At 37.9% G+C, this 27,963-nt stretch overlaps 2 protein-coding genes across 2 annotated transcripts; one reads left to right on the forward strand and one right to left on the reverse strand.

Moving 5' to 3' along the window:
• Nucleotides 1-8,141: 8,141 nt before the first annotated feature.
• On the reverse strand, nucleotides 8,142-9,983 carry LOC145954749 (uncharacterized). Its single transcript, XM_083069436.1, has 2 exons — nucleotides 8,805-9,983; nucleotides 8,142-8,318 (listed from the first exon to the last, which is right to left on the reverse strand). The coding sequence occupies exons 1-2, from the start codon at nucleotides 9,981-9,983 to the stop codon at nucleotides 8,142-8,144; spliced, it is 1,356 nt and encodes a 451-aa protein (XP_082925562.1).
• Nucleotides 9,984-14,577: 4,594 nt separating this feature from the next.
• Nucleotides 14,578-17,090, forward strand: LOC145954177 (uncharacterized). Its single transcript, XM_083067945.1, has 3 exons — nucleotides 14,578-15,288; nucleotides 16,238-16,314; nucleotides 16,948-17,090. The coding sequence occupies exons 1-3, from the start codon at nucleotides 15,188-15,190 to the stop codon at nucleotides 17,088-17,090; spliced, it is 321 nt and encodes a 106-aa protein (XP_082924071.1). The 5' UTR covers nucleotides 14,578-15,187.
• The last annotated feature ends 10,873 nt before the right edge of the window (nucleotides 17,091-27,963 follow it).

Here is a 27,963-nt window from a genome sequence, read left to right on the forward strand (position 1 = left end):
AAAAATTTCAGTATTAAATCAAAAGAGTATAAAAATCATAACTAAAATTATAATAAATATTCTAATATTAAATATTTGTATCAAAGAAATGCTATAGATTTAAATTTTATTTATTATGTTTTATAATCAAAAGATAGCTAATATTAATTCAAAAGATTATAATAATTATATCTCAAATCATAATAAATAATTTGATATTAAATTTATTATATATTAAACCTAATTAAATATTTTTTATTAAAGAAACTGATAGATTTTAGATTTTATTTACTATATTTTATAATCAAAAGAAATCTAATATTAAATTACATATAACTAAAATCATAATAATTTTTCTAATATTAAATTTAATATATACTAAAATTAATTAAATATTTGTATTTAAGAAATTGTTATAGGTTTTAAATACATATTTTAAAGTTTTTATTTTATTAAATTAATTGAATATAAATTATATTTTATCACTTTTTAATAAAGTGAGTGAATGATAATAAATTAATTAAAATTTTAAAATATATTTTAATTAAAAATATTTTTTTTATCAATATAGTGACTAAAAATATTATAATAAATAATAAAATTAAACAAATTAAATCTTATAATAGTTATTTTTAATAATGCTAAATTAAATATTCTTATTCTTTTACAATAAATTAAAATGAAAAGGTAATAAAATATTTTAATTGATATTTTAAATAAAATATATTAAAATATTATAATCAAAAGAAATCCAGTATTAAATTAAAAGATTATAAAAATCATAACTAAATTTATAATAAATATTTTCATATTAAATATTTGTATCAAATAAATTATTACAGATTTTAAATTTGATTTATTATATTTTATAATTAAAAGATATTTAATATTAAATTAAAAGATATCTAATATAATGCGGAGGATTTTTCAAAGTTTAGAAAAGATATTATATTATATATGTATATTATTTTTAATATTTTACAAAGAAATTAAAGTGGCACAGCGGTACCATGCGTGGCTCATAATCTCCATGTCCATGGTTCGAATCCTAACTTTGACATTTTAATAAAAATTGCCACATCAAATTGACATTTGAATGATAAAAAAAAAAAAAAAATTTAGCGACCGATTTTAATTCGGTCGCTAAAATATTCAAAAGTTTAGGATTAGCGACCGAATTAAAATCGGTCGCAATTTATTTTGATATTTATTCAAAATTGGTCGCTAATTCCGTCGCAAGCCATGCTTTCATAAAACACAATTAAATAGCGACCGATTTAGCGACCAATTTTCTCGCTACCACACTATTCCGTAGCTAATTTGGTCGCTAAATAGCGACTGAAAAATTTCGGTCGCTAAATCGGTCGCTATTTTAATCAGTCGCTAATTCGGTCGCAAAATAGCGACCGAAAAATTTCGGTCGCTAATTTCGGTCGCTATTTAGTATTTTTCTTGTAGTGGCCCGGGCTTGGGTGCCATGAGCATGGCATGTAGGGCGACCTCGGGATTCAGGTTCCTGATCTTGACCGAGGTGGCAGCGAATCGTTCCATGAACGCCCGAAGCGGTTCATCGTCGTTTTGCCTGAGACTGGCCAGGGCGGCTGAAGTCACATGGTGAGGTCGGCTCGTTGCATATTGCGCGGTGAACCTCCTGACTAGGGTGCCGAAGCTGTCAATGGACTCGGCAGGCAGTTGGGTGTACCAGTTGAGCGCGGCCCCCTTAAGTGAGGTCAGAAACACCCTACACAAGATGGCATCGTTGTTAGTGTAGAGATTTACCTGTGTTGTGTACAGGTCGATGTGCTCATCCGGGTCCGTCGTGCCATCGTAGCGATCGAGGTGGAGAGGCTTCCACCCGTGAGGGAGTGGTGTTTTCATAATTCCATCCACAAAGGGGTGGCAGCGGAAGGTTGCATGATCTCCTGCGGTGTGAGTAGGATCCTTGCTGACATCATGGGTCGGCTTGTGCGTCGGTGCATGAAACCGATGTGAAACAGGTCTAGGGGTTGGAACCCTAGTTGTAGTCCGGGATTGGGAGACTGAGTGCTCCTCTTCCTCATTGTGGTTGCCCGTATGAGGAGGATGATCGGAGTGGTGTCGAGGGAGTTGAGCGCGGATTCGCTCGTTCTCGGCGCGTAGCGCCGCCAGGTCGGCTTCATTAGTGGTACGCATTGTCGCTAGGTTAGTGTTGTGCTTGGCACGCATGTTTTGTAGGTCGGCGGCGTGTTGCTGCCGCATCTGTTCGACCTGGTTGATTAGTCTCCTCAACGCTGCTTCGTTACCCATGGTAGTTGAGTGATTTGCATCGTCTGTTGTGCGTCTACTATGGCTTCTGGTGAAAACCATAAGCGTGGCTGATAAGAGCTGTCTTGATTGGCCCCACGGTGGGCGCCAAATGTTCTTACCGAAAATCTGCTGTAGAGCTGATCCGCCAGGTAAGATCGATGAGCCTCCTTCGCTAGTACGCTTAATGCTCCAAGATGGGGGTGATACCTGCAAAAGAGACTCCGATGCTAAAGTTAGTGTTTGTGGGAGTATCAGTCTCATATAAGTAATGCACGTACCTTAGTGTGAATTAGGGTTGCTTTGGGCCCTGGGCCTGAGATAAGATATGATAAGATTAGATGATGGATCTCGTCTAGAGCGAGATCCATTGAGATCAGTTATGATCCACTTAAATGCCGAGCTGACGTTGTGTAGCGCGTGCCCGAGGTCATCTTGCGCTGTGATGCCGAGCTCCCGAGCTCGGAGCTCGGCTTCACAGTTCGGACATTACACTATTTTTACTAAATTATTAACTTTATTCATTTTTTTTTCTAAATTATGTTTATTCATTTTTTTTAACAAATAAAAAATTAAACTTAAAATTCATAAATTAAATGTGTTTCTCAACTTTAATCATGTTTTACCATAAAATTATGTTAATTTCTACAATAAATATTAAACTAAATAATATTTACTCAATTTTTATTTTTTATATAATTTTTTTATTAAACTTAAAATAATAAATTCAATGTATTTTTCAACTTTAATCATTTATTACCATGAAATTATATTAATTTTATAAGTTATGTTTTTCATATCATAACAACCAATGTTTATTTATTTTGTATTATTCAACTTTTTTTCTTAATGTAATTTAATTAATTTTTAACTTTTCAACTCTATATAGTCATTTACCATTTTTTTAAGATTGTACATACGTCAGTTAGGTGAGTTGTGAAAGTCTCTACAATATATTTCTTATATATATATTGTTCTTACCGGAAATCTGCTGTAGAGCTGATCTGCCAGGTAAGATCGGTGAGCCTCCTTTGTTGGTACGCTTGATGCTCCAAGATGGGGGTAGTACCTGCAAAAGAGACTCCGATGCTAAAGTTAGTGTTTGTGGGAGTATCAGTCTCGTATATGTAATGCACGTACCTTAGTGTGAATTAGGGTTGCTTTGGGCCCTGGGCCTGAGATAAGATATGATAAGATTAGATGATGGATCTCGTCTGGAGCGAGATCCCTTGAGATCAGTTATGATCTACTTAAATGCCGAGCTGACGTCGCGTAGCGCGTGCCCGAGGTCATCTTGTGTTGTGGTGCCAAGCTCCCGAGCTCGGAGCTCGGCTTCGCAGTACGGACAGTACACTAGCCCCTCGAGCTCCGAAGACCGCAGGTCGAGGAGTTAAGACCGAGCTTGTTGGGGAAAGTGAACTTTCATATGCACTGGCCTGTTAAGGTGTCGTGTTTCGTAACTGTCATTTCCAAAAACGTGCAAGTGGCGCGTTAATGGGGGGTGACGGTTATGTACTGATGATTTGCGCTTGTCATGATGGTTTTCCATTAATGTGTCGTCAGACGTGTCCCTAGGCTAACACGTGGCGCAACCGTTTTGAATTTGGGGGAAAACCTTTTCTCTCCCTCGCGCCTCTTCCTCTTTTCACTTTATCCTTTTTTCGCTTTTCGGCTTCTCGAGTACGATAGTTCTTCTTGCTTTCTTGCCTTCGTTCGTTTTTCGTCTCCGTTTTCACAGTTCCTCTTCGAGTCTTGTTGCTCCTCTTGATGGCTGGTGGACGTGGCGCCGGTTCTTCTGCGCCTGCCAGGGGCAAGGCGCGCGACAAGGCGGTGGCTACCGCGAGGGGCGCCACCGAGAGGAAGGTCCCGCCTCCGCCCAAGGACCTGGAGTCGGGCGTTCCTGGCTACGACTGGGTTAAGCGCGAAATGGGGGGGTCCAAAGTGTGTTCAGGTCGCCTCTAGAGGTCAATGCGGTTTGGAAGACGCACCGGATTTGTGACCCTTCCATTTCCCGGATGATTCGACTCAAGTCCTGTCCGGCCGATGAGGGTGTGTACATGGGGAGGTCTACCAACCCTCCTCATTTCTATGTCTATCAGTGTTTCTTCAGGGACCTGGGCGTTTGTCTTCCTTTCACTCAGTTTGAGTGTGATTTCTTGAACTACATCAACGCGGCTCCTTGCCAGCTACACCCCAATAGCTGGGGTTTTTTGAGGGCGTTTCAAGTCCTGTGTGCGGTCCTAGGGATAGAGTTGTCCCTTCACGTTTTCCTTCACTTTTATCAGTTGAAGCTGGGTGTTCTGCCTTATGGCGTTCTTTCTTTGAACGGGAGTAAAGAGGGGGGTTTATTCACTCTTTACTCCCAGTCTTATAAAAATTTTAAAACCGAGTTCTTCTGGGTTGCCCTCGTGGACGTTGACCCCTTAGAGGATGGGGGCTTCTACTTCGGTGGATTGCCGAAGTTCCCTTTCTATTGGTGCCCCAAACCGTCTACGTTCCACGGGATGGACCCTTCGCAATTGACGGCCTCGGAGGCTGCCGCCATTGGGAATCTTTCGGCACTTCCTCGCCCATTGGACTGCAAGTCGATCTTGTCGCTGGTGAACTCAGCGCATAGGGAGAGGGGCCTCGAGGGTGAGTATCTTATGTTTTGGTAGCTTGTTGAGGTTTGTGTAATTCTTCTTTGCTGATGTGCCCTATTTTCTGTCTGCAGGCATTATAGGGGAGGATTTGTGGCTTGAACTGAAGCACTGCTTCAACGTGACCGAGCTCGAGGTCCCCAAGCCTCCAGAGGAGGAGGTTTCCCCCATGAAAGTGAACTGGAAAAGAAAGAGGGGCGGGAGAGAAGTCGGGGGGACCTCTGCCCCTCGTGGAATAGGGGAGGTTGCCTCCGAGGCTGCTGAAGCCGGCGTGGTGGACCTTGCTGGAAGTCCGCCGTCGGAGGGGGTCGTTTGTGTGGTCGCCGAAGAGGTGGCATCGGCTGTTGAGCCTATCGCTTAGCCTAGCGAGGTGCTGGCCCAAGCTGCTGAGCGAGTTATCCAGGCCGCCGCGGTGAGTATTTTTCTTTTCTTAGTCTTGTTTCTATTTTCTTCATTTTATGTTGTTTTTCTACATTTTGACTTGAGGTTGTTTCCTGTAGGCAGGGGATGCTGCCGAGGAAGTGGTCCTTGCTGCCGGGTGGGTCACCTCGGCTGCTGAGGAGGCGATCCGGGGTGTTGTGCCTGCTGCTCTGGTTGGCGAGGTAAGCGGTTGGCCCTTATGTGGCATTGTCGTTTTACCCTTCTGTTTACCTTTTATTCTCAGAAGAGTGTCTTTGTTTCTTGCAGGCGGGGAACGACACCGGGGTCTCGGGCCCTCCGAGTTCAGGGGTGTCGGAAGGGAATCCTTCCGTGGTCGCGCAGGGGTACCTGCCTCTACTTCTGCCGAGGCTCGCAGGGAGGGGCCGAGCTCCGGGTTTCCCACCCCTGGTCCAGTGCCAAAGCCGAAGCGACCGTATCTTGCGTACCGCTATGTGCAAGAGGGCGCGCCCATGCGATTAGAGCATTTGAGCGCATCGGAGGGGGTCGACTCTCTGTGGAGCGCCGCGGTGACTCCGGAGAAGTTTTTCCCAAAGGGGTCACTGAGCACGGCTGATCAGGTGATGATCGAGTCAGCCGGGCCAATGGGGAGTTTCGATGCCGCCCAGATCTTCCTGCAAAGAGGCACGACCATTGTGGATTACTGGAAACACAAGTGGTCGAGGCAGCAAGAGGACATGGCGAAGCTGAGGAGTCTTGTTCAGCCTCTGAAGGATAAAAATAGAGTCCTGAGGGAGGAGAACAGGGTTCTGACTGCCGCCCTTGGCGAAGCAAAGATGCAGGGGGCCGAGCTCCAGGCGGCGAGGGGGGGCCTCGCCAGGGTCCAAGAGTCATTGGAGATCGCCTTGCGCTCCAATGAAAACTATGCCTCCCGAGTGGGTGAGTTGTGGGGGCTTGTTACCTCGTCCCGAGGCGAGGTGATGTCTTCTCGGGAGCAGGTTTGCTCTTTGGAAGATGAGGTCGCATTTTTGAAGAGTGAACTGGTGTCGTTAACCGAGGAGCGTCTTCGCGATGAAGTCATCATTGGTAGCAAAGAGGAGGAGATTGTTGCCCAGAGAGTGGACCTTTCGTCGCTGGAGGCCGAGAAGGCGGCGCTGGAGAGGAGACTTGAGGAGGTAGAGCGCTCCATCATGGTGGAGCATAAGAGGGGCTTCCTCAAGGCTGCTCGCCAGGCCAGGCTCCTTACGCCCGGGTTTGACTTCCCCGACATGCACGTGGAGAAGGTCGTTCGCTTTGGGAAGCTGGTCAAGGAGGATGATGTCGAGGACAACTCCAGCGAGAATGCCTCTGTGTAGGCCATTTTTTTTGTAATAGTTTAGTTTTCCTGTTTTCGCTTTACTTTCCTTTGAATTCATGTATTGAACTTGGTAAGCATAGCTCTGTATATACGTATTTTGCTTTGTTTATTTGCGCTTGGTTTTTACTGTTTTGCGCATTTTGAGACACGTTTGGTGTCTGTTGTGTGTTTTTATGGATCCGAGGTGGTCATGCCGAGGTTAGACCTCGACCTCGGTTTTTCATAAATGAATCTTTTCGGGGGGTTCGAATCCGACCTAAGGTTCGGATTCGACCTCGAATTAAAGTGAGCTGAGTTGTACGAAAGTTCGGATTCGTCCTGGTATTTTTGTTGAGTGACACGTTGCGAAGGTTCGGGCTCGACCTTAATCATTCCGAGGTTTGAACTTGACCTCGGATTAATGTTTTAGCGTTCGCACTCGACCTCGAATTTGTGTAAAGCGTGTTAGGGTTCGTATTGGACCCTACATCAGAGTAAAATGAATCATGCCAAAGTTTTGGACTCGACTTCGGACGGGTGTTTCTACGGTTCGTTCTCGACCTCGAATTTGTGTAAAGTGTGTTGGGGTTCGTATTCGACCCTAAGTCGGTGTAGAATGGATCATGCCGAGGTTCGGACTCGACCTCGAACGTTCGTATCGAAGGTTCATTCTCGACCTCGAATTTGTGTAAAGCGTGATAGGGTTCGTATTGGACCCTACATCAGAGTAAAATGAATCATGCCAAAGTTTTGGGCTCGACTTCGGACGGGCGTTTCTACGGTTCGTTCTCGACCTCGAATTTGTGTAAAGTGTGTTGGGGTTCGTATTTGACCCTAAGTCGGTGTAGAATGGATCATGCCGAGGTTCGGACTCGACCTCGAACGTTCGTATCGAAGGTTCATTCTCGACCTCGAATTTGTGTAAAGCGTGATAGGGTTCGTATTGGACCCTACATCAGAGTAAAATGAATCATGCCAAAGTTTTGGGCTCGACTTCGGACGGGCATTTCTACGGTTCGTTCTCGACCTCGAATTTGTGTAAAGTTTGTTGGGGTTCGTATTCGACCCTAAGTCGGTGTAGAATGGATCATGCCGAGGTTCGGACTCGACCTCGGACGTTCGTATCGAAGGTTCGTTCTCGACCTCGAATTTAGAGTAATATGTGCTTCATCAAGGTTCGAATTCGACCTCGGATAAGTGGTTCGTACTCGACCTCAGATTAAGAGTAATATGTGTTTTATCAAGGTTCGGATTCGACCTCGGATAAGTGGTTCGTACTCGACCTCAGATTTAGAGTAATATGCGTTTTGTCAAGGTTCGGATTCGACCTCGGATAAGTGTGTTAAACGTAAGGCATTTTGTAGTAAAACAGTGAAGGTAAAAGAGTGTGAATAAAAGGGAATGAGTTATCTTATTGATGGAAATATGTGCCTCGTTAAAAACCCTCTCAACCAAAACCCATTTTCTTGTTTTTTGGGATAAAAGACTGAGGTGGGAAAAGAGTGCACAACTCATTGATACAAAATTCAGCTGAAGTAGAACTTGAGATGCGTAGCATTCCATGTCCCCGGTATGGGCTTCCCGCTGAGTTCTTCTAGCCTATACGCTCCATTTTCCAAGTCTTCTGTAACTCGAAATGGGCCACCCCAAGTAGGTGCAAGCTTTCCATCCGTCGTGTCCTTTCGAGCTTCGCCTAGCAATCGCTAGACCAAGTCACCAGTCCGGAAAGAGCGAGGTTGTACTCGGGTGTTGTATCTTCGGGAAGCTCGGAGTTTGCATGCTTCTTCGTGGATTTGAGCTTTGTCTCTAAGCTCGTCCACCAAGTCGAGGTCAGCTGCCAACTCTTGAGCGTTCTGCTCGGTATCGAAGACCTGCCGTCGGTGGGACGTCTCTCCGACTTCTACTGGGATCATTGCATCAACTCCATAAGTTAGCCTGTAGGGTGTTTCTTGCGTGGTTGATTGGGGGGTGCAATGATACGCCCAGAGGATGCTGGGAAGTTCGTCGGGCCACTGTCCCTTGGCGTTTCCCAGCCGTTTCTTGAGTTCCCGGAGGATGACTTTGTTGGCTGCTTCGGCTTGGCCGTTGGTTTGGGGGTGTTCCACCGAGGTCGGGAGATGCTTGATACCGAGCTCTCGGAGGAAGTCCTCGAATCCCTGCGCGATGAACTGTCGGTCGTTATCGGTTACGAGAGTGTGAGGGATTCCGAACCTGCAAATGATGTTCTTCCATGTGAATTTTTGCACGTTCTCAGTGGTAATTTTGGCGAGTGGACATGCTTCAATCCACTTGGTGAAATAATCGATTGCCACCAGGAGGAATTTCAGTTGACCTTTCGCAGGGGGGAATGGTCCGAGAATGTGCATTCCCCACTGGGGAAAAGGCCATGCCGACATCATGTGGTGGAGAGTTTCGGGTGGTTGCCGGTGTGTGTCGCCGAATTGCTGGCACTCTTTACATTTTTGAATATAGCTTTGGCAGTCCAACTTCAGAGTGGGCCAGTAGTACCTAGCTCGGAGTACCCTGGTTGCCATTGAGCGCGCCCCGGAGTGCATGCCGCATATCCCCTGGTGAATTTCCCTGATAACATAGGCTGCCTGAGACGCAGTCAAGCATTTGAGTAGTGGAGAAGAAACTCCACGTTTGAATAACTCATCTTCGATGATGATGAACTTAGCCGATCTCATCCTTATCTTCCGAGCTTCATCTTTGGCCTCGGGCAGGGTTCCTTCTTTCAAGTAGTTCCAGATGCCTGCCATCCATCCCAGGTCTTCATTGTCACTGATGTTGATGACTTTATCGTCTAAGCTGGGTGAGTGCAAGGTTTCCTGAATGATGGTTCGGTGCTGTCCAGGCCTTTTGGTGTTGGTGAGCTTTGATAGGAGGTCAGCTCGGGCGTTTTGTTCTCGCGGCACATGCTTTATGGTGAATTCGTCGAAGGACGAGATCTGGTGGGACGCAGTGTGAAAGTACCGCTGCAACAGAGTGTCTTTTGCTTGGTTAGTTCCGCTGAGCTGCTCCACCATGAGTTTTGAGTCGATGTTGCAACTCACCTTTCGGGCTTCGAGGTCGCGGGCTAGCCTTAATCCCGCGAGAAGTGCCTCGTACTCCGCCTGGTTGTTGGTCACTTTGAAGCCAAACTTAAGGGATTGTTCCAGAGTGACTTGGTTTGGTCCCTCCAATATGATGCCTGCACCACCACCCTTAGAGTTGGAGGATCCGTCCACATGTAAGGTCCACACCTGAGGATCCTCGGCAGTGGTAGGCGTGAGCTCGGCTACGAAGTCGGCCAGGCACTGGGCTTTCAGGGGTCCGCGACTTTCGTACTGGATGCCAAACTCAAACAATTCTACTAACCACGCAATCATTCGTCCGACGAGCTCGGGCTTTCACAGAATTTGCTTGATGGGGTAGTCGGTTTTGACTACCACTTGGTGACTCTGGAAGTAGGGTCGGAGACGCCGAGCTGCGGTGACGAGTGCTAGTGCCAGCTTCTTGATCATCTGGTATCGCTTCTCTGCATCTTGGAGGACTCAGCTGATGAAATAGATTGGTGTCTGCATTTTCTGGTGCTCTTGTACTATTATTGCGCTGATAGCGCCTTCTGCTACGGCCAAGTAAAGGAGGAGGTCGGTCTTGTGATCCGGCCTCTGTAGGATCGGCGGGGTTGTGAGGAAGGTTTTGAAGCTTCGGAAAGCTTCTTCACACCGATCCATCCATTGGAAGTCTTTTGGTTTTCGCAGTAGGGTGAAAATGGGCCTTGCCTTTTCCGCGAGTTTGGGGATGAAACGGGATAATGAGACCAGCCGTCCAGCTAGGCGTTGGACCTCTTTTACCGTTTGTGGGCTTTGCATCTGTATGATTGCTTTACACTTCTCGGGATTGGCCTCAATTCCTCTGCTAGTGATCATGAAGCCGAGGAACTTGCCTCCCTGGATGCCAAAGACACATTTCTCCGGGTTGAGGCGCATGTTGTGCTTCGTGACCTGGGCGAATACTTCCGCGAGGTCGGCAGCATGGTCTGCTGCCGAGGTGGTCTTGACTACCATGTCGTCGACGTAGACTTCCATGTTCCTACCGATCTGTTGTTGAAAAACCTTATCCATCAGCCGCTGGTAGGTTGCGCCTGTGTTTTTGAGGCCGAAGGGCATCACCCGGGTAGCAGTAGTTGGCGTGGTCGGTGATGAAGGATATATGCACTTCGTCAGGTGGGTGCATCATTATCTGGTTGTACCCGGAGTAGGCATCGAGGAAACTGAGGAGGGCGTGTCTGGAGGCTCCGTCGACCAACCTATCAATGCTCGGCAAGGGGTATGAGTCCTTGGGGCATGCTTTGTTCAGATCAGTGTAGTCGATGAACATCCGCCACTTCCCCGAGTTCTTCTTTACCAGGACCACGTTCGCCAGCCATGTGGTGTACCTGACCTCACGGATGAAGCCAGCATTCAGCAGTTTCTGCGTTTCGGCGACGATGGCCTCCCGCCTTTTGCCGCCTACCTTCCTCTTCCGCTGGGCGACTGGTTTTGCCTCCTTGTGTATTGCTAGCTTGTGGCAGATGAAATCAGCGTCTATGCCCAACATATCAGCGCTGGACCAGGCGAAGAGGTCGGCGTTTTTGAAGATTTCCGCTTCGAGTTGTTGTCGCAACTCTGGGTCAACTGTCTGCTGATCTTCGTGGATTGCCCGGAGAGTTTCCCGATCTGAAGGTCATCGAGCTCGTCAACGGGGCTAGGCCGTTCGTCATGAGAGTCGGATCTTGGATCGAGATCGGTGATTTCTTCGTGGTTGGTGTGAGCCATGGAGGTGGGGTCGCTCTTGCACTGTTCACCGAGTGAGGCGATTTCCAGGCTTTCGGTGTAGCATTGTCGTGCCTTCTTCTGGTTTGCCTTGACGGAGATAATTTTCCCATCATGCCCTGGGAATTTCATAGTGAGGTGTGGGGTGGATACCATCGCTCCGAGCTGGTTCAAGGTTGGCCTCCCGATGATGATGTTATAGGAGGTGTCGGCTTCCACGAGGAGGTATCGAACCATGATCCGTCTTGTATCCGGAGGTGCTCCGAAAGTTGTCAGTAAGTCCACGTACCCCGCGTGTGAACGCTTCTTCCTGCAAAACCAACTAGGGGCTCTGTGTGAGGTTGTATGAGAGAGTGGGGGACGTCTAACCTGAGGAACGTTGGCCAATACAGGATGTCGGCCGAGCTCCCTTGGTCGATCAGCGTTTTGTGAACCTCCCAATTGGCTAACGCTACGGCTATAACCATGGGATCGTCCTGGTTGGGGTTGACCCCGGCATAGTCGTCATTTGTGAAAGTAATCGTCGGTGCACTCTGGTGCGAAGCTGAGGTGGCGAAGTGTATGTGGTTGACGTTGCGCAGGTGTCTTTTCCGGGCCGAGCTGCTGGCGCCCCCTCCTGCGAAACCACCCGCGATTGTACTGATTACTCCCTGTAGGGGAGTTGGTCCTTTTTCCTGGCTTACCTCGGCTCGCATTGCTCCGCCGGGGTTGAGTTGGGAGGCAGAGGGCTGTTCCGTGCGAGCTCCTGAATCATGACCTCTGTCTCGTCCTTGTCCTTTTCTTCGACCTTGGTCGGGGAGAGTGGAGTGTTTCTCTTCCTCATTGTGGTTGTTTGTATGAGGGGGGGTGATCAGAGTGTCGCCGCGGGAGTTGAGCGCGAATCCTTTTGTTTTCCTTGCGTAGAGTCGCTAGGTCAGTCTCATTGGCGGTTCGCATCGCGGCTAGGTCGGTTTCGTGCTTGGCACGCATACTTTGTACATCTGCGGCGTGTTGCTGCCGCATCTGCTCGACCTGCTCGATCAGTTGTCTTAATGTTGCTTCGTTTTCCATGTTAGTGGTGTGATCTAGGTCGTCTGTTACGCGTCTGCTATGGCTTCTGGTGAAAACCATAAGCGTGGCCGAAAAGAGCTATCTTGATCGGCCCCACGGTGGGCGCCAAATGTTCTTACCGAAAATCTGCTGTAGAGCTGATCCGCCAGGTAAGATCGGTGAGCCTCCTTTGCTGGTACGCTTGATGCTCCAAGATGGGGGTGGTACCTGCAAAAGAGACTCCGATGCTAAAGTTAGTGTTTGTGGGAGTATCAATCTCGTATATGTAATGCACGTACCTTAGTGTGAATTAGGGTTGCTTTGGGCCCTGAGCCTGAGATAAGATATGATAAGATATGATAAGATTAGGGCTTATATTCAAAATTGGTGTGGAGCCCGATCTCGTGACGTTTAGCACCCTGGTTAATGGGCTTTGCATAGAAGGTAATGTGGCTCAAGCAATGAGGTTGGTGGAGCATTTGGAAGACATGGGATATCAACCCAGCTTCCACATGAATGCTACAATAATTAATGGATTGTGTAAGGTGGGAGACACTTCTGTTGCTATCTCATATTTCAAGAAGATGGAACATTCTTTGAATTTTGCAGCTTGGAATACAGCTATCGACAGCCTTTGCAAGGATGGCAAGGTATGCGAGGCTTTGGATTTCTTTTCAAAAATGACTCGCAAAGGTATTCATCATACTCCCGCCACTTACAATTCCTTAATTGACGGCCTTTGTAATTTTGGTAGATGGAAAGAGGCTGCAACTCTACTGGGTCATATGATGAGAAAGGGAATCATGCCAGCAAACTTTTAGTGTTTTTGTTAACCATTTTTGCAAAGAGGGGATGATTGCAAGGGCTAAAAGTATAATGGACTTCATGGTTCATTTTGGAGTGGAACCTGATGTTTTCACATATACTTCACTGATTAGTGCTCATTGTTTGCTAAATCAAATGGAGGATGCTATCAAAGTATTTGATTTGATGATTCAGAAGGGCAGCATACCAACTGCTGTGACTTATAGTTCATTGATCCATGGATGTGTAAAATTAGAAACATAAATAAGGCTATGCATCTCTTGGGTGAAATGGTTAATTGTGGACTAAGTCCAGATGTTGCCACTTGGAACATTCTTATTGGGGGGTTTTGTAAAGCGGGGAAACCATTAGCTGCGAAAGAATTGATTTCTATAATGCACAAGTATGACCAACTTCCTACTCTCCAAACTTGTGCAATTATTTTGGATGGCCTATTCAAATGTCATTTACATTTTGAGGCAATATCATTGTTTAGGGAGATGGAGAAGATGAATTTTGATCTCCATATCGATATTTACAATATTGTGCTAAATGGATTGTGTAGGTTTGGAAAACTGAATGATGCACGAGAATTGTTTTCTTGTTTGCAAAGTGAAGGCAAGAAAATTGATGTTGCTTCTTATACGATAATGATTAAAGGTCTATGTAACGCGGGACTATTGGATGACGCTGAAGACTTGCTGATGAAAATGGAAGAGAATGGTTGTCCCCCAAATCAGAGGACTTATAATGTGTTTGTCCAAGGATTACTGTGGAGATATGATATTTCAAGGTCAACAAAATACCTTTTACTGATGAGAGGCAAAGGTTTTTCTGCAAATGCTACCACCACAAAATTGCTTATCAGATATTTCTCAACTAATAAAGAAAATCCTACATTACAAGAATTCTTGCAGAAATTTGTTTGAGTATATAACCGGTATATTTGAATACCAACATTTCCTTCAGGGCTAACCTGTTAGCATAGTCAGACTCTATGTGCTTGGTTTTATATAAGTTACTATGTCATTCCTCTTTCAAATATACCCATGAACTATGTTAAGGACCCTAGTTGTAATCTTGTTTCGTGTAATTTTTAATAACAGCCTCAATGTGCCATTATTTTTGTCATTACTCTGTTTTAGTTGGTAGGTATACTTACATTTTAGTCTCAATATATACGGGGTTGTGTTTGGCATTAAAATTCAGTATTATTCATAGGCACTTAAAGTAGTACCATCTAATATTTGTGATGAATAGATGAAAGAGACTTTTTTTTGGGCTAGTAGATGTGCACCCATGCCCTATCTATCTATTATTAGGGGGGGGGGGGGGGGGGGGGGGCAGTAGTTCATACATAAATATAATTATAGTGCTTCACCACAGACTACTAGTGCTAGGGAAATTTATTCATCATTATCCGTGTCTTAACCCTCAAGGAATGAGCAAAATCCCATTTTAACATTTTATCTTGTTTGTCTATTTATTGTATATCAACTACTTGTGGTATTCAATGTCCTATATAATGAGCATCTTTACCTGGACCTGTAAACATCCGAGTTTGATACAGTTTCCAATCCTCTGATCCATTGAGCTTAATTAGTTTAATTTTAAAACAACAAATGGCGTACTGTGTCTTGACAACAGTAGCCAATTGTGGATACACCCCTATTATGCTGTGCAAGGTTGTGTTAACTAGGTTAACATCAGGTGCAATTTGGTTGTCACTTGTCAGTAATTAATGGAGCTTAAGGGTTATTATTATTATTATTATTATTATTATTATTATTATTACTAAATGAACAAACTTGAAAACCAATTTTATAGTTACTGTACAAGAAAGCTAATTTGTGATTTAAGTTTTAGTAATGGTTCTATGGACTGTTATTTTTAAAGTTTGTTGTTAAATCATGTTATATGATGTTTCAGATTGACTGTCAGTGATGGAGATTGGGTCACACTCTGATCAGAGTAAATCAACATTTTGTCTGGTGGATGAGGATCATACATTTGCCAATCCTGTCCGATTCACCCTAAATCAAGAGTTAGTAGTGTGGATTTTGAGTTTTCTTATGTGACTACCTCTGTATTTGTCTGTAATTTTGTGAATTCATATATTTTCAATCAATGAGGTATGTTGTGTCCTCTGGTGCCCAAAGAGCATGCAATATCAATGTGTGTTCTTTTATTTGTATTAAATCATTGAAACATAGATATTTTTAGAGAAGAGCAAAAGTAGAAACAAGTGGAAAATATGATATACTCCAAAACAGAAAATTGTGGACACAAAAAGAACATTAAAAAGTGAAGAAGCCATGTGCAGAGCTTGTAGTTGTGGTACAAACTAGATCCTATCCCGCATCAAATTTTGGAGCCAAGAAATACACAAAGATGCAAAATCATTTCACTACGCACATGTGTGCAAAACCATAAACTGCACATTGCTCTAAATTTAGGCCATCATTATGATGGACTGTCAAAATTTGCTCCAACATAGGACACAATGCACCCAAATCATTATGATTATCTGCAAAGGATCGTGAAATAAACATAAACCGTATCCTTGTGTTATGAAACAACAAATAGGTTGACGTATCCCTACTACTCTCTTCCTTGCATTCTTTGAAGAAGGAAGAGACCTAAGATTAAGACATATAAATCTTTATTTTTATTGATTTCATTGTATACTTTATTTAGGAAATAATTGATTAATCCATTTTGATGCTTGTTAAATTAAGTTTGAGCCTTTGTTTGGAATGGTTTTTGGTTGTGGAAAGGAAGGGAAGAAGCCAAAGGATTAGCTTGGTATCAATTTAGTAGTTGAAAGGAAGATATTTGGAGTGATTTACTTTTCATTTTCCTTTTTTGTACTTATGAGAAATGTCAAGTTTTGTTTGGCTTTTAAATGTCTCTCTGTGTGCCTCCTTTCTTCCTTATCGTGGGTTCAGTTCAATATATCCTGATAAGTTGAGGTCATCAATATTGTTTTGCAGTCCAAGAGTGACATTTTGCGGGTACAGCATTCCTCATCCTTCAGATAATCGTGTAAATATCAGAGTCCCGACAACAGGTAACAACACATGAAATGTTTTGATGTTAGTCCACACAAAATAATTGCAGTCAACAAATTTGTGCCACGACAAGTGCTGGAATCTCTATTTCCATTAACACAATCACAAATGAATGGCTAGCCTTGAACCAACTATAAGGTTGCTACCTTATGGTTTTGAGGTTATTATATGTTTTAAATCTTGGAAAAAGTCTTTCCACATGGATGTGTATAAGGATGTGGGTCCTTTTGCACTGGATTGCCCTTTTTTACAATCACAAGTTTTATAGTCTGCTACACAATCTATATATGCTGCTGGACCTATATTTTTGCTAGTTTTGTTAGATAGTTTATATGACATTTGTCATCTAATGATACTAAAATTGTCAAAGCAAGTTTAATTTATCACACTAGATATCATGATACTAAAAATTTTCTCATGGTTTTCTCTCTTGACGTTGAACTTGAGATGTTTTTGTGGATAGCATAGGGTTTAGGTAGTGCACTATAATCACTGCAGGGGAAAAAATGATAGGGTCAGTGTAAAGATAGAGCATCTTAAAGTACCTTTCTGAATCCGATGTTTGCATAAAATTTATTATTTATTACAATCTGCTTTGACATTGCAATTTTCTGTTCAATGTTCATGTTTAGGGGATCCGGCAAAAGAGGTGTTAAAAGATGGATGCCAGGAACTGATGCATGTGTGCCAGCATGTTAGGGGAACTTTTGATAAAGCTGTGATTGATTTTAAAAGGACCAAAACCAATCCTGAACAGAATATGGATACAAAATAAAGTCTGCTTTAGACTATTTATAATTTGGATACTGACCTGGCTGTGTATTGTTGGTCTTAATAGTTTAGTCTATAAGCATTGGCAAATGCTTATATATTTGTTTGAGTATATAACCGGTATATATGAATACCAACATTTCCTTCAGGGCTAACCTGTTATCATAGTCAGACTCTATGTGCTAGGTTTTATATAAGTTATTATGTCATTCCTCTTTCAAATATACCCATGAACAATGTTAAGGACTAATATTTTTAATATCTTCTATCTATCACTTTCATTCATAACATTCCTCAGGACAAGCTCTGGTTTTTATTTTGTTAGAAATATCAGTAAATCCAATTAGGAGAATATATTTCATTGGTACAGTCTGTAACATCCCGAATTTTCTACTAGTATGATGGTTATTTATTATTTATTTTATATCTGTGGAGATTATTTTCTTATAACTATTTTAATAATAAATATTTATGAAAACTATTTTTGTAATATTTTTATTTTTAATAGCCCAGAACGGGTCGTTCTCAAACTGAAACGGGCCGTTCCAGATTACTAAAATGGCCTATAAAGACTAGGTTGGAACGGACCGTTCCAACACATGATTTTATGAGTAAAACTCGAACTCAGAACGAGATGTTTCACTTTGGGAACGGACCGCTCCAAACATGGCTGTTGTAAGGAATATGTAACTTCAGAACGGGTCGTTCTAGTTTTGGAACAGGCCGTTCTAGACGTGAAATTTACGTATGACGCATGAGCCCAGAATGGGCCGTTCCGGATTTGAAACGGGCCATTCTGGTCACATCTAATGCTTATAAATAGAATGTTCTGACACTCCAAAAACACATTTTTTCATTTTGACCTTTTTTCTTCTACACTCTCTGAAGACCGAGGGGAACTCAGAGAAGGAGATTAGCAAGATCCTGTTTTGGTTTCAGCTCCAGCTTATCGAAGGGGGAGTGAGAAACCTTGCTCTGGGTGTGGGAATGTATGCTGGGTAGTGGGATTGGCCCCCAATCCTATGTTTGTTATTGTTGTTGTATGATCCCATGTTTGTTGTTGTTGTATACTTATGTATGAGGGGGTTTTTCTAATTATATATGTTTCTTCTATTGCCCTTTCGATATTTAAATATAAATGTATAATTTTAATATATCTATGGGTTTCTATGAGAAACCCTAAGAGAATGCATTGATGATTGTAAGAGGAGATTGTTTGAAGAGATAATTATATGAGTAAATTGTACTGTTTTAAATATTTATTGTATGAATGAGAGTGCTCTATAGGTTCCTGTGGGAACCCTATGAGAAACAGACATATTTTTAATATTTTTTGTTTTACGTTTTGATTGTTCTGTTGTATTCCTTGCTGTATGAGATGTATGAATATGTGTTTAATTTTACAAATAGATGAGTTTTGTTATGAATTAAAGTGCTCTGTAAAAATTGTGAATGACATGTGATAATGTGATGTGACAATGAAATGTGAATATAATGATGAAATATGATGATGAAATATGATGATGAAATGTGGTGATGAAATGTGATGATGAGATGTGATATGAGAATGAGACATGATAATGTGATATGAGAATGCATAGTCTTGATTGACATGCATCATGTGTATAAATGTTTTTAAGGGTACGATATGGAATACACTGCCAAAGAAGGCACCCTAGTGTAAAAGCTTTGGGGATTAGTTCTTGGGGATAACTCGGTTTGTAAGTCTCAGTCTCGCCCATTGTGTGCATGAGATGTATCTTCCGTGGCTTAGCTATCCCGACGAGACTCTGCTAGTATATCCTTCTAGTGAGAGTGCGTAGAGGGTATGACCTGACATGTACTCCTAGATTACTCTTCGTGTATTGCTAGCGACAATATGTCATGTGATATGTTACTGGCGCCACATGCATGATAAAATGTAGTCCGTGTCCATACATGTGCATTTTAATGTTATATGAAAAATTGATGTCTTGGATGAGTGAGATGTGATGTTTTTATTAATTTATCTATGTTATACTTGTTTTGTTTGTGTTTGACTATCTGGCGTATATTTCTACACTGTGAGCTAGAGTGAGATGTTTTTCACTCCTTTTTCTTGTGTTATTTTTCCTTGACTGTCTTACGGGTAATTATCCGCATGAAGCTGAGGATGTTGGTGATGAAGCTTAGGCTTCTATGTTGGGATTTGCTCTGATAGGACATATGACATCGGGGCGTAGATAAGATTAGATTATGATGTTATTTCTGTTAAATTATTTTGAAAATCTTATCCTTATTTCTTTTGTAATTACAAATGATTACGTTATTTATTTAAGTTATGAATGTGGTGCTCTCTATCTGAACGTGTTTGGTATTTAAAAAAAAAATGAAAAACTATGGTATTCAAATTTTATTATTTGTATTATGATATGCGGGGTAGAGGGTGTCACACAGTCTAAGCTATAGGACAAGTTGTGTTTACTTTCCCAATGAATGGCATGTGCAACAAGAAATTTTATTTTATGATGCTATTACACACTTCCTTCTGGCCGCAGGAAAGAAAAGATAGTGCACTGGTGATGATTAATTCATTGAAGTTGTTTGGCATGAACATCTATTTCATTTATGGTATAATCTTTTAGTCATTGGTAGTTTGATAAGTGCCTTGTTTTCTACAAGTTTTTTGAAGACCCAATAGCAGTTTATGGTGCAAAACATGCTATTCGGTCTCACTGCATGAACACATGTCTAATACCGAGTGTTTTTAGTATTAACTACGATTTTTCTATCTTTTGATTATAATCTAGGGTAGATTTTCCCGGTAAATATCAAGATTGGTCAGTCGCAGATCCATGAGATCTTTTTTGGCTCCAGTTATAAAGACAGCATCAAACCTAAAGGTATTTATTTACAAATATTTCCTTTCAGTATTAGCTCCTACTCTTCTATGATATCCTTGGTTTGTGTGTGAACATGATTCACAATAGAACACTTTGGTGTTGTTTGATCCTTATAATCCTTGGTTTGTTTGGAAATCTAATACCAGTTCCGTCAGTGTCACACTGCTAGATTTCTTGATGGTTGATCAATTTACTAGCCATGGCAATGAAAACCCAAAAAGGGATTATACTTTGCTTTGCTACCCCCCATACCATAGCTTTTATGCCCATTGTCCCTTCAATGATCATTCAGACACAATGATCCTTTTTACTCATTCAGGGTCAAGCCTTGAGAAGTTGAGTTCTACATATGCTACTATGGTTGGGGTGACTTCAAACACATGCAAGTCAAGCAGGATATTCATAGCCTTTTCATTCATTATTGGTGATTCAATCCTAGTGTCATTTCATTTTTACTTGTTGAGAAGAAAGATAGGATATAACGGGTTGAAGTATTTCCTCACTATTGCAGTTGTTTGCCTAAGGCAACTTATAAAACCTTTTATAAGAAAAATGTCTCCCCAAACCTTTTTAAAATCCTAATATAACACACTTCCCTTGCAAGCAAAACATGCAATTAAACTTTTTTAATGTTATATCTCATCTTTCCTTTAAATATGCATTTTACGTACTATTCTTACTAACTAAAAAATTTCTTCCTAAACCATCTCATACTTTTTGATTTCAATCTACATTCCTTTTTGATTTTGTACTTTAATTTATAATTACTTTTAATCAAAATACTTTATTTTCATTATTATTTTTTATGTTTTCATTTATCATAATTTTTAATCATAAAAATAATATTATCTGAATAAGAAAATTCTTTTAAGTCACAAGCTATCCTACGTTTTTTTTTTTCAAGATTATACCACGAAATCCACCACCATTATATTTATACCAATAAGAGTTAAATTTTCAAATAGATGAAATATAATTATTTCATCAAACTCACTTGGGTCATCCTAGTGAGAGGCTTGTGTAATAAGTAAAAGATCTTAAATTTAACTTTGTTATTATCATTGTATATCATATATATATATATATATATATATATATATATATATATATATATATATATATATATGTATATGTTATTTTTGTTTTTTAGCTTATCTTTGTATGTTTTCATGTAATTTGGACTACGATGATTATACTTGATATGGGAACAAGACAAGGGTATGGTTAGAGTGTTGCAGTGGAAGTCATACAGTAGCGTAGGAGTTGGATGGTTTTGATGACTACTTGTTGGTGGTAGATTTGTGTAGATGACTATAGTTGCTTGACTGAAAACTTAGTTGTATATTTACATATGTAGGACTTATATGTATATTACACATTGGATTAGTTGTTTTCTCCTTATATGCATGCAATATTGTATTTATTCTAGTATTTGTAAGTATATGATCTTAAGTTAGTAGTTGTGTCATTCAGTGTAGGGATCATAACAGATCGTTACAATTGTAATTTGAAATCTCATTTTTTTTTCTAGCTAGTTATAAAACTCTTAAATGATACCAATTGGTAAAACTATTTGATGATGCATATTATATTAGCTCAATAAAAGAATAAAAGACAAGCTTATTGGTGTTTTACTTTTGGGTTTTTGGTATAAATAATTTTAAATTGTAATATAATTTTGAAATGCATTTTTTTTCCTTCAATGTCAATTATTCCTTTAAATAAAAATATTTTTTTGGTGTACACTAACAACTTAATATTATAACGTAGTAAGTTGATTCAGAGGTTTAGTTGAGGCTAGAGAGAAGAGTATATAAGGTTTGCTCTTAGAAGGGAGCCTCATAAGCTCATTCTCAAAGAAATTCTAGAGAGAAGTTTTAGAGAGAAGGACTCTGGGTCCATGAGCTCCTTTCTCTCCCAAATTTCTCTGTGTGATTCTTCTACTTCTTTAGATCACTAATCCCTTCCGTCTTTTCTTAGAATTTAGGCTAGGAAGCTTGTTTTTGGAGGATTGAAGTCCGCAGGTCGAGCTTTGGAATAATTTCTTCTTCTTCCTAGTTCTTGGCTATTTTGAGCCAAATTTCAGGTGAGGGAAGTTAGAACGTAGGTTGTTTGGTTGTGTGTGAGTTTAGGAACTCAATTGATGCATAAATTTTGAGAATCCAAGGTTGGATTGAAGGAATTGCTCATTTTCTGGGTTTTGGGAAAAATGAGGTTTTTGGTGATTTTGATGCATCTAATGGGTGCATGTTGAATCTGGGAACGTTTTTGAATTGTATGGGGTTTAAGTATTATATTGCATGGATTGCATGTGATGGAAATCTTCTGATTTTCAGGTTTTGATGATAATTTCGAAGTTTTAGAGGTTGTTGTTTGAATTTGAGCTAGGCGCATGTTCTTGGCGCCAGGTGCGAGGTTAGTCGTGCCAAACGCGAATTTAGATGGGAGTCTCTAGATGAGTCACGTTGGGCGTGAAGAGAACCACGCCGGGTGTGATATCAGATAGTGACCCTGTTTGACATTTTACTAATATGGCGCTGAGCGCAGGGTGAGTGCTCTGGGCGTGGAGCAAATTGGAGGTCTCTGTTTGATTTGGCTCGGGCACAGGGTAGGTGCATTGGGCGTGGAGACTCATGTGAGTCTCTTTTTGAATGACACTGGGAGCGAGTTGATTGCGACGAGCGTGAATGAGCCTTAGAGCTCTCGGGTTGGATGTTAGGCCGGGTGCGAGCTGGCTGCGTCGGGCGTGAGTATGTTTAGAAATATTAATTGAAAATGATTCTTATACATGTTTAAAGTTGAAGATTTGATCATGTATGTATGATATATGATGTATGGTGATGTATGATTCATATGTATGCTTGGTAATGATATATATGAATGTTTAACACTATAAGAAAAATGTAAATTTCTGACAGACATAAATCCGTCAGAAATTTTAGACGGATTTATATTCGTCAGAAATTTTTGAAGGATTTAAATCCGTATGAATTTTTGACAGAATTTTCGACAGATTTAAATCCGTATGAAATTTTCGATGGATTTTTCGACGGATATAAATCCGTCTGAAATTATTAAATAAAATACAAGCCAATTGCTTTTCAAATGCAGGCAATCGTGATCCCGTCGATACACACAACAATGCACTATATAATATTTTCATTATTATATGGGTGTTTTCAAAATATAAATATATTGTAATGAATAAGATAAATGAAAATCAGAGTGAGTGAGGTATGACTTACCTATATATAATTATATCTTTAGGTTATTATAAATTATAAACTAATTAGCATAAATGTGTTTTTTTTACTTATCTTGAAAAATACCAACACATGATGTCCAAATTTAAGAATAACATATCTTTTCTTTAATTTTTAAAAATTACTCATCTCTTTCAAAATAATGTTATTAATTAAATAAGGGGAGGGGGGAGTTAATTAAATTATGTTCTGCAAGTCATATGTGTCTATCATTTATTTCTAAATTACATCCAATACAATGTCATTTTGATGAAAACTTTCATTGATTTTCAATTTTGAAAATAAGATTTTTTTCAATTCATTTTTTAAATTATTACTTAAAGTTAATATATTTTTTAAATCACAGTGTGCATGATATTTAAAATATATTTCAAAAAAGTTGAAATGAAATAAGAGATCAAATCTCATTTAATTATTGATATTTGTATTAATAAATTATTTTTTCTTAATAATATATAAATAGTATTATCTTATATAAGTAGTTGTATGTGCCACTTAAATAAATAAATAAGAAAATTAATACTCATTTAAAAATTTGAGAAGAGATATACGACGTCATTGAGAAAAACTTCAAGTAGGGATTAATAGAATTTTTTCTAGATTAAATCTTCTTTATTTAAAACTCAAAACATTATATTTAAAATAATTACACTAAATAATTATTTTTGTTCCTAATAATTGATTGATTTAAAAGTATCTCTCCAAGCTGTAGTAATTTCTTAAATTTACATTTTATTGATTTCTGAATTTTATATTTAAGTAAATCAGTAAAATACAAGTAACGAGTATAAAAATAAGTATTTAAAACTTCAATGAATCTATATATAAAAAGTATAAATAAGTAGATTGTTAATTATAAAAATAAGTATATATAAATAAAGATTAATTAAATATATTATTATTATTATTATTCGTAATATAATTATTATATATTATTATATTTGCATAGTAATCTAACGGTTGGATTTACAAAATTCACATTTAATATAAAATTATTGAGCTGTGTATAATACTTAATTAGTAAAAGTTACACCAGTGTTAGTATAACCTATATATATATGTATATATATATATATATATATATATAGAGAGAGAGAGAGAGAGAGAGAGAGAGATAGAGACAGAGAAAATGAATGGAAGAAAAATAGTTAAATATATAGTTATTTGATTATCTATAGTAATATATAAAGGGAAATGTACGTCATCTTGTAACTAATTTTTGTCTAAAAAATAATGGATAATTATACCCTTAATTATTAAGAAATAAATAAATAATTTTTAATTATTTTACTTTTAAAAAGATTTAACGACACAAAGTGTCTATCTATAACATTATATAAAAGGAATAAGAAAAGTCTTAGTTTCCACTTTTCTTTGGTCTCTTTTACCCTTTAGTAGAAAATAAAATTACCTCTTAAATTTGTAACTACTTCTTTCAAAATTTATAAACCGTCAAACTGCTACTTCACTTCTTATTATAATTTCTATTAATTTCTCTTGCATCTCTCACTTTTCATCTCTATCACACCCAATTCTTTTTATCATCCGTACAATCTTTGTCTCTCATCTTCATTTTTTTCTACTACGTGTTTTTTTTATTGAGTTCGCTATATCTCTCGCATCTCCCACTTTCCATCTCTCTCACACCTTATTCTTTTTAGAGTTAATCATCTGCTACAATCTTTGTCTCTCACATCTTCATGTTTTTCTACTACGTTTTTTTTTGTTTTACTGACTTCGCTATATTTGTTGTTCGCATTTTCAAGGTAAAACTCTTCTTTGTGTGTGGTCACTGTGATAGCAACCGTAGAGAAGTCATTCTTTCATACAACGCAGTTGGTAATTTCTATTTTTTGCTTTGTATCAATAATTGAGTCCTCATTTATCATATTTAAAGATAAATTACATAAATAAATAAATGGTCAAACTATCTTATGACACCTTTCGAATATACGACGGATAAATTTGATAGAGGCACAAATACGATTTTAAAACTTTACTCCGTATTCATCCATCCACAAGATAGCAGAATTGTTCTTTATCAGATTTTGCCTATATAATAAATAAATTTATATAAAGAAATCAAAACCTTTCTTCATTTAACATGGAGAAAGATGAAGGCAAAATCTGATAAAGTTTTTTTTGAAATGAATATTTATAACGGTTTTAAAACTATAGAAATTCAATTTAAAAATTATAATCAAATAAATTTAATCAACATTTTAAAGTTGAGTTTTCAGAAGATAAAACATAATGTCAGAGGGTGAAGCTTTGATATTTCAGAAATACGCGCAGAAGTTGAAGAAAGATATCAAAGTGCTCTAAAGAATGAGCGGTTTCTTTAAGAATAGTAACCAACTCATAACTGATTGTACCAATGGGTAGTTTGCAAAGGTTATATATTGAATGGTAACTTCATTGGCCAATAAGATAAAGAAAAATAATGTATTTGATTTTTAAAAATGTTTAGTTAATTCTGGAAATTATTTTTTATTATTTAGAAAGAATACAATAGTTCAAAAATTAAAATATGTATAGATTTAATTTCTTTTCAGTTTTTTTTTTAAATTATTATTATTTTTTAACTAAATTATTAACTTTAGTCATTTTTTTAAAATTATGTTTATTCATTTTTTTAACAAATAAAAAATTAAACTTAAAATTCATAAATTAAATGTGTTTCTCAACTTTTATCATTTTTTTACCATGAAATTATGTTAATAATTTATACAATAAACATTAAATTTAGTAATTTTTTAAACTAAATAATATTTACTCAATTTTTATTTTTTTTATAAATTTTTTTATTAAACTTAAAAATAATAATTTCAATGTGTTTCTCAACTTTAATCATTTATTACCATGAAATTATGTTAATTTTATAAGTTATGTTTTTAATATCATAACAAACAATGTTTATTTATTTTGTATTATAATATTTCCTACCTTTTTTATTTTTCAATTTTGTTTTTTCTCTTTATGAATAATCATACTTTGATTTATTCATGAATTTTTAAATTATTTTTTTTATTATTGATATAGTTGATTTTTAGTTTCTTCATTACATTTTTGTTTTCAATTATTTTGATGATTTAAATTTTTTCATATAGGATTTTATTGGAACCTTACACAACAAATAAAGTTTTGGTGATTAGATTTGCTTCTTTGATGGTTTTGGGTATGTACTCTTGCTTTTTTTCTTTCCTTCTTTATTATACTATTTATATTGAACTCAATTAAGTGTATGTTTAACTCTTTCTATAATTTTCAAAATTCTATACAATGGTACATAGACATTTTTAGTTCCTCAATATTTATATATTTATATTGTATTTTGGTATCTATAACATATATCTATCTATAATATTCATAATCCATAATTTACAATCTATAATTTATGATCTATAATCTATAACATCTATAATCCATAATCTATAATTTATAACAATGGATATAAGCCTCTCTAGAAAGAATTTGGAAGGATCAATATTCACTCTCAATAATTTACTAGAAAGAATAAATTTTGAAACCTTTTTTCTTTCTATAGTCAAATTAAGATTCAATGAGATCTTCCTATTATATGAAGAGATTAATAAAAAGAATTTGAACATGTATTTTGACACACAGGTAAGTGATAATGTATTTTTTAATTTTTTAATATGAAAATTTATTATCATCACTTTTTCATAATATTACTTATATTTACTAGGAAGGTGACTTTGAAAAGTTATGGAGCATTTGGAAGGATCAATATTCACTCTCAACAATTTGCCAAATTGATAACAAGGTTAAATTTAATTTAAATGTGACATCTTCATATTTTTTTTGTTATTTATTTAATTTTAAATTTCTTTATTACAAATTCACCATTTTAAAAGTATATTCTATTAGATGGAATTCTACAGTAATAGTAGATAAAACTCAACTTCGGAAAATGGTGAAAAAATAATTGTTGTCTCAAAAATTAGAAAGGTAATATAATAATATAGTTATAAAAATAACTCCTTATATGTGTCAATTTGATAAATATAAGAATATAATTGTAACATTTCTTCATTTAAATCAATTCTAACTCCTATTTTTTAACAATATTAGAACACTTGAAAATGTAAGATTGAGTAATATTTCTCGTATTAATAACTTATTTCATGTAAAACAAAATATCTCTATTTTTGAGGTTGAGGTTATTTTTTTCATAAGCTATAAATAATTACATGAAATGTTAAATATCTCATATTGATACATGACATTATATTATTTATTTTTTATAGTTTTTTAAAATCAAAGAAATTATGGATGACGTATTCTATAAAGAATTGAGATTAATTCTTGAAAGGTATGAGACTATTCAATTTAATTATTATTTAATTCTTATATATGTTGTCTCCTATGTTAATGCTAACTAAAAATAATAACAAAATGATATTTATTTTCTTTCATAAATTGCAGGAAAGCTAAAAATCGTTCTGATGTAGAATCATTATTTAGTCTTCGTATCAAGAAAATTTTATAAATATTATTACATCATAATGTACATAAAATAAATATATAAGTTTTTTTTTACTTTAGTCCATTCTTACAAATATAATTATGTACAACATAAATCATTTACTATATTTTAACCATTGTTATACTTATATATAAAATAAATAAAAACTAAAACCAAATTGTTTTTATTTAAAAAAAACAATAAAGACATAAAGTAAAACAATTTGACAAATATTTAAAATTT

Source organism: Cajanus cajan, chromosome 2 (assembly GCF_000230855.2).
Source record: "Cajanus cajan strain Asha chromosome 2, NIPB_CcT2T_4, whole genome shotgun sequence".
NCBI classification, from domain to species: domain Eukaryota; kingdom Viridiplantae; phylum Streptophyta; class Magnoliopsida; order Fabales; family Fabaceae; genus Cajanus; species Cajanus cajan.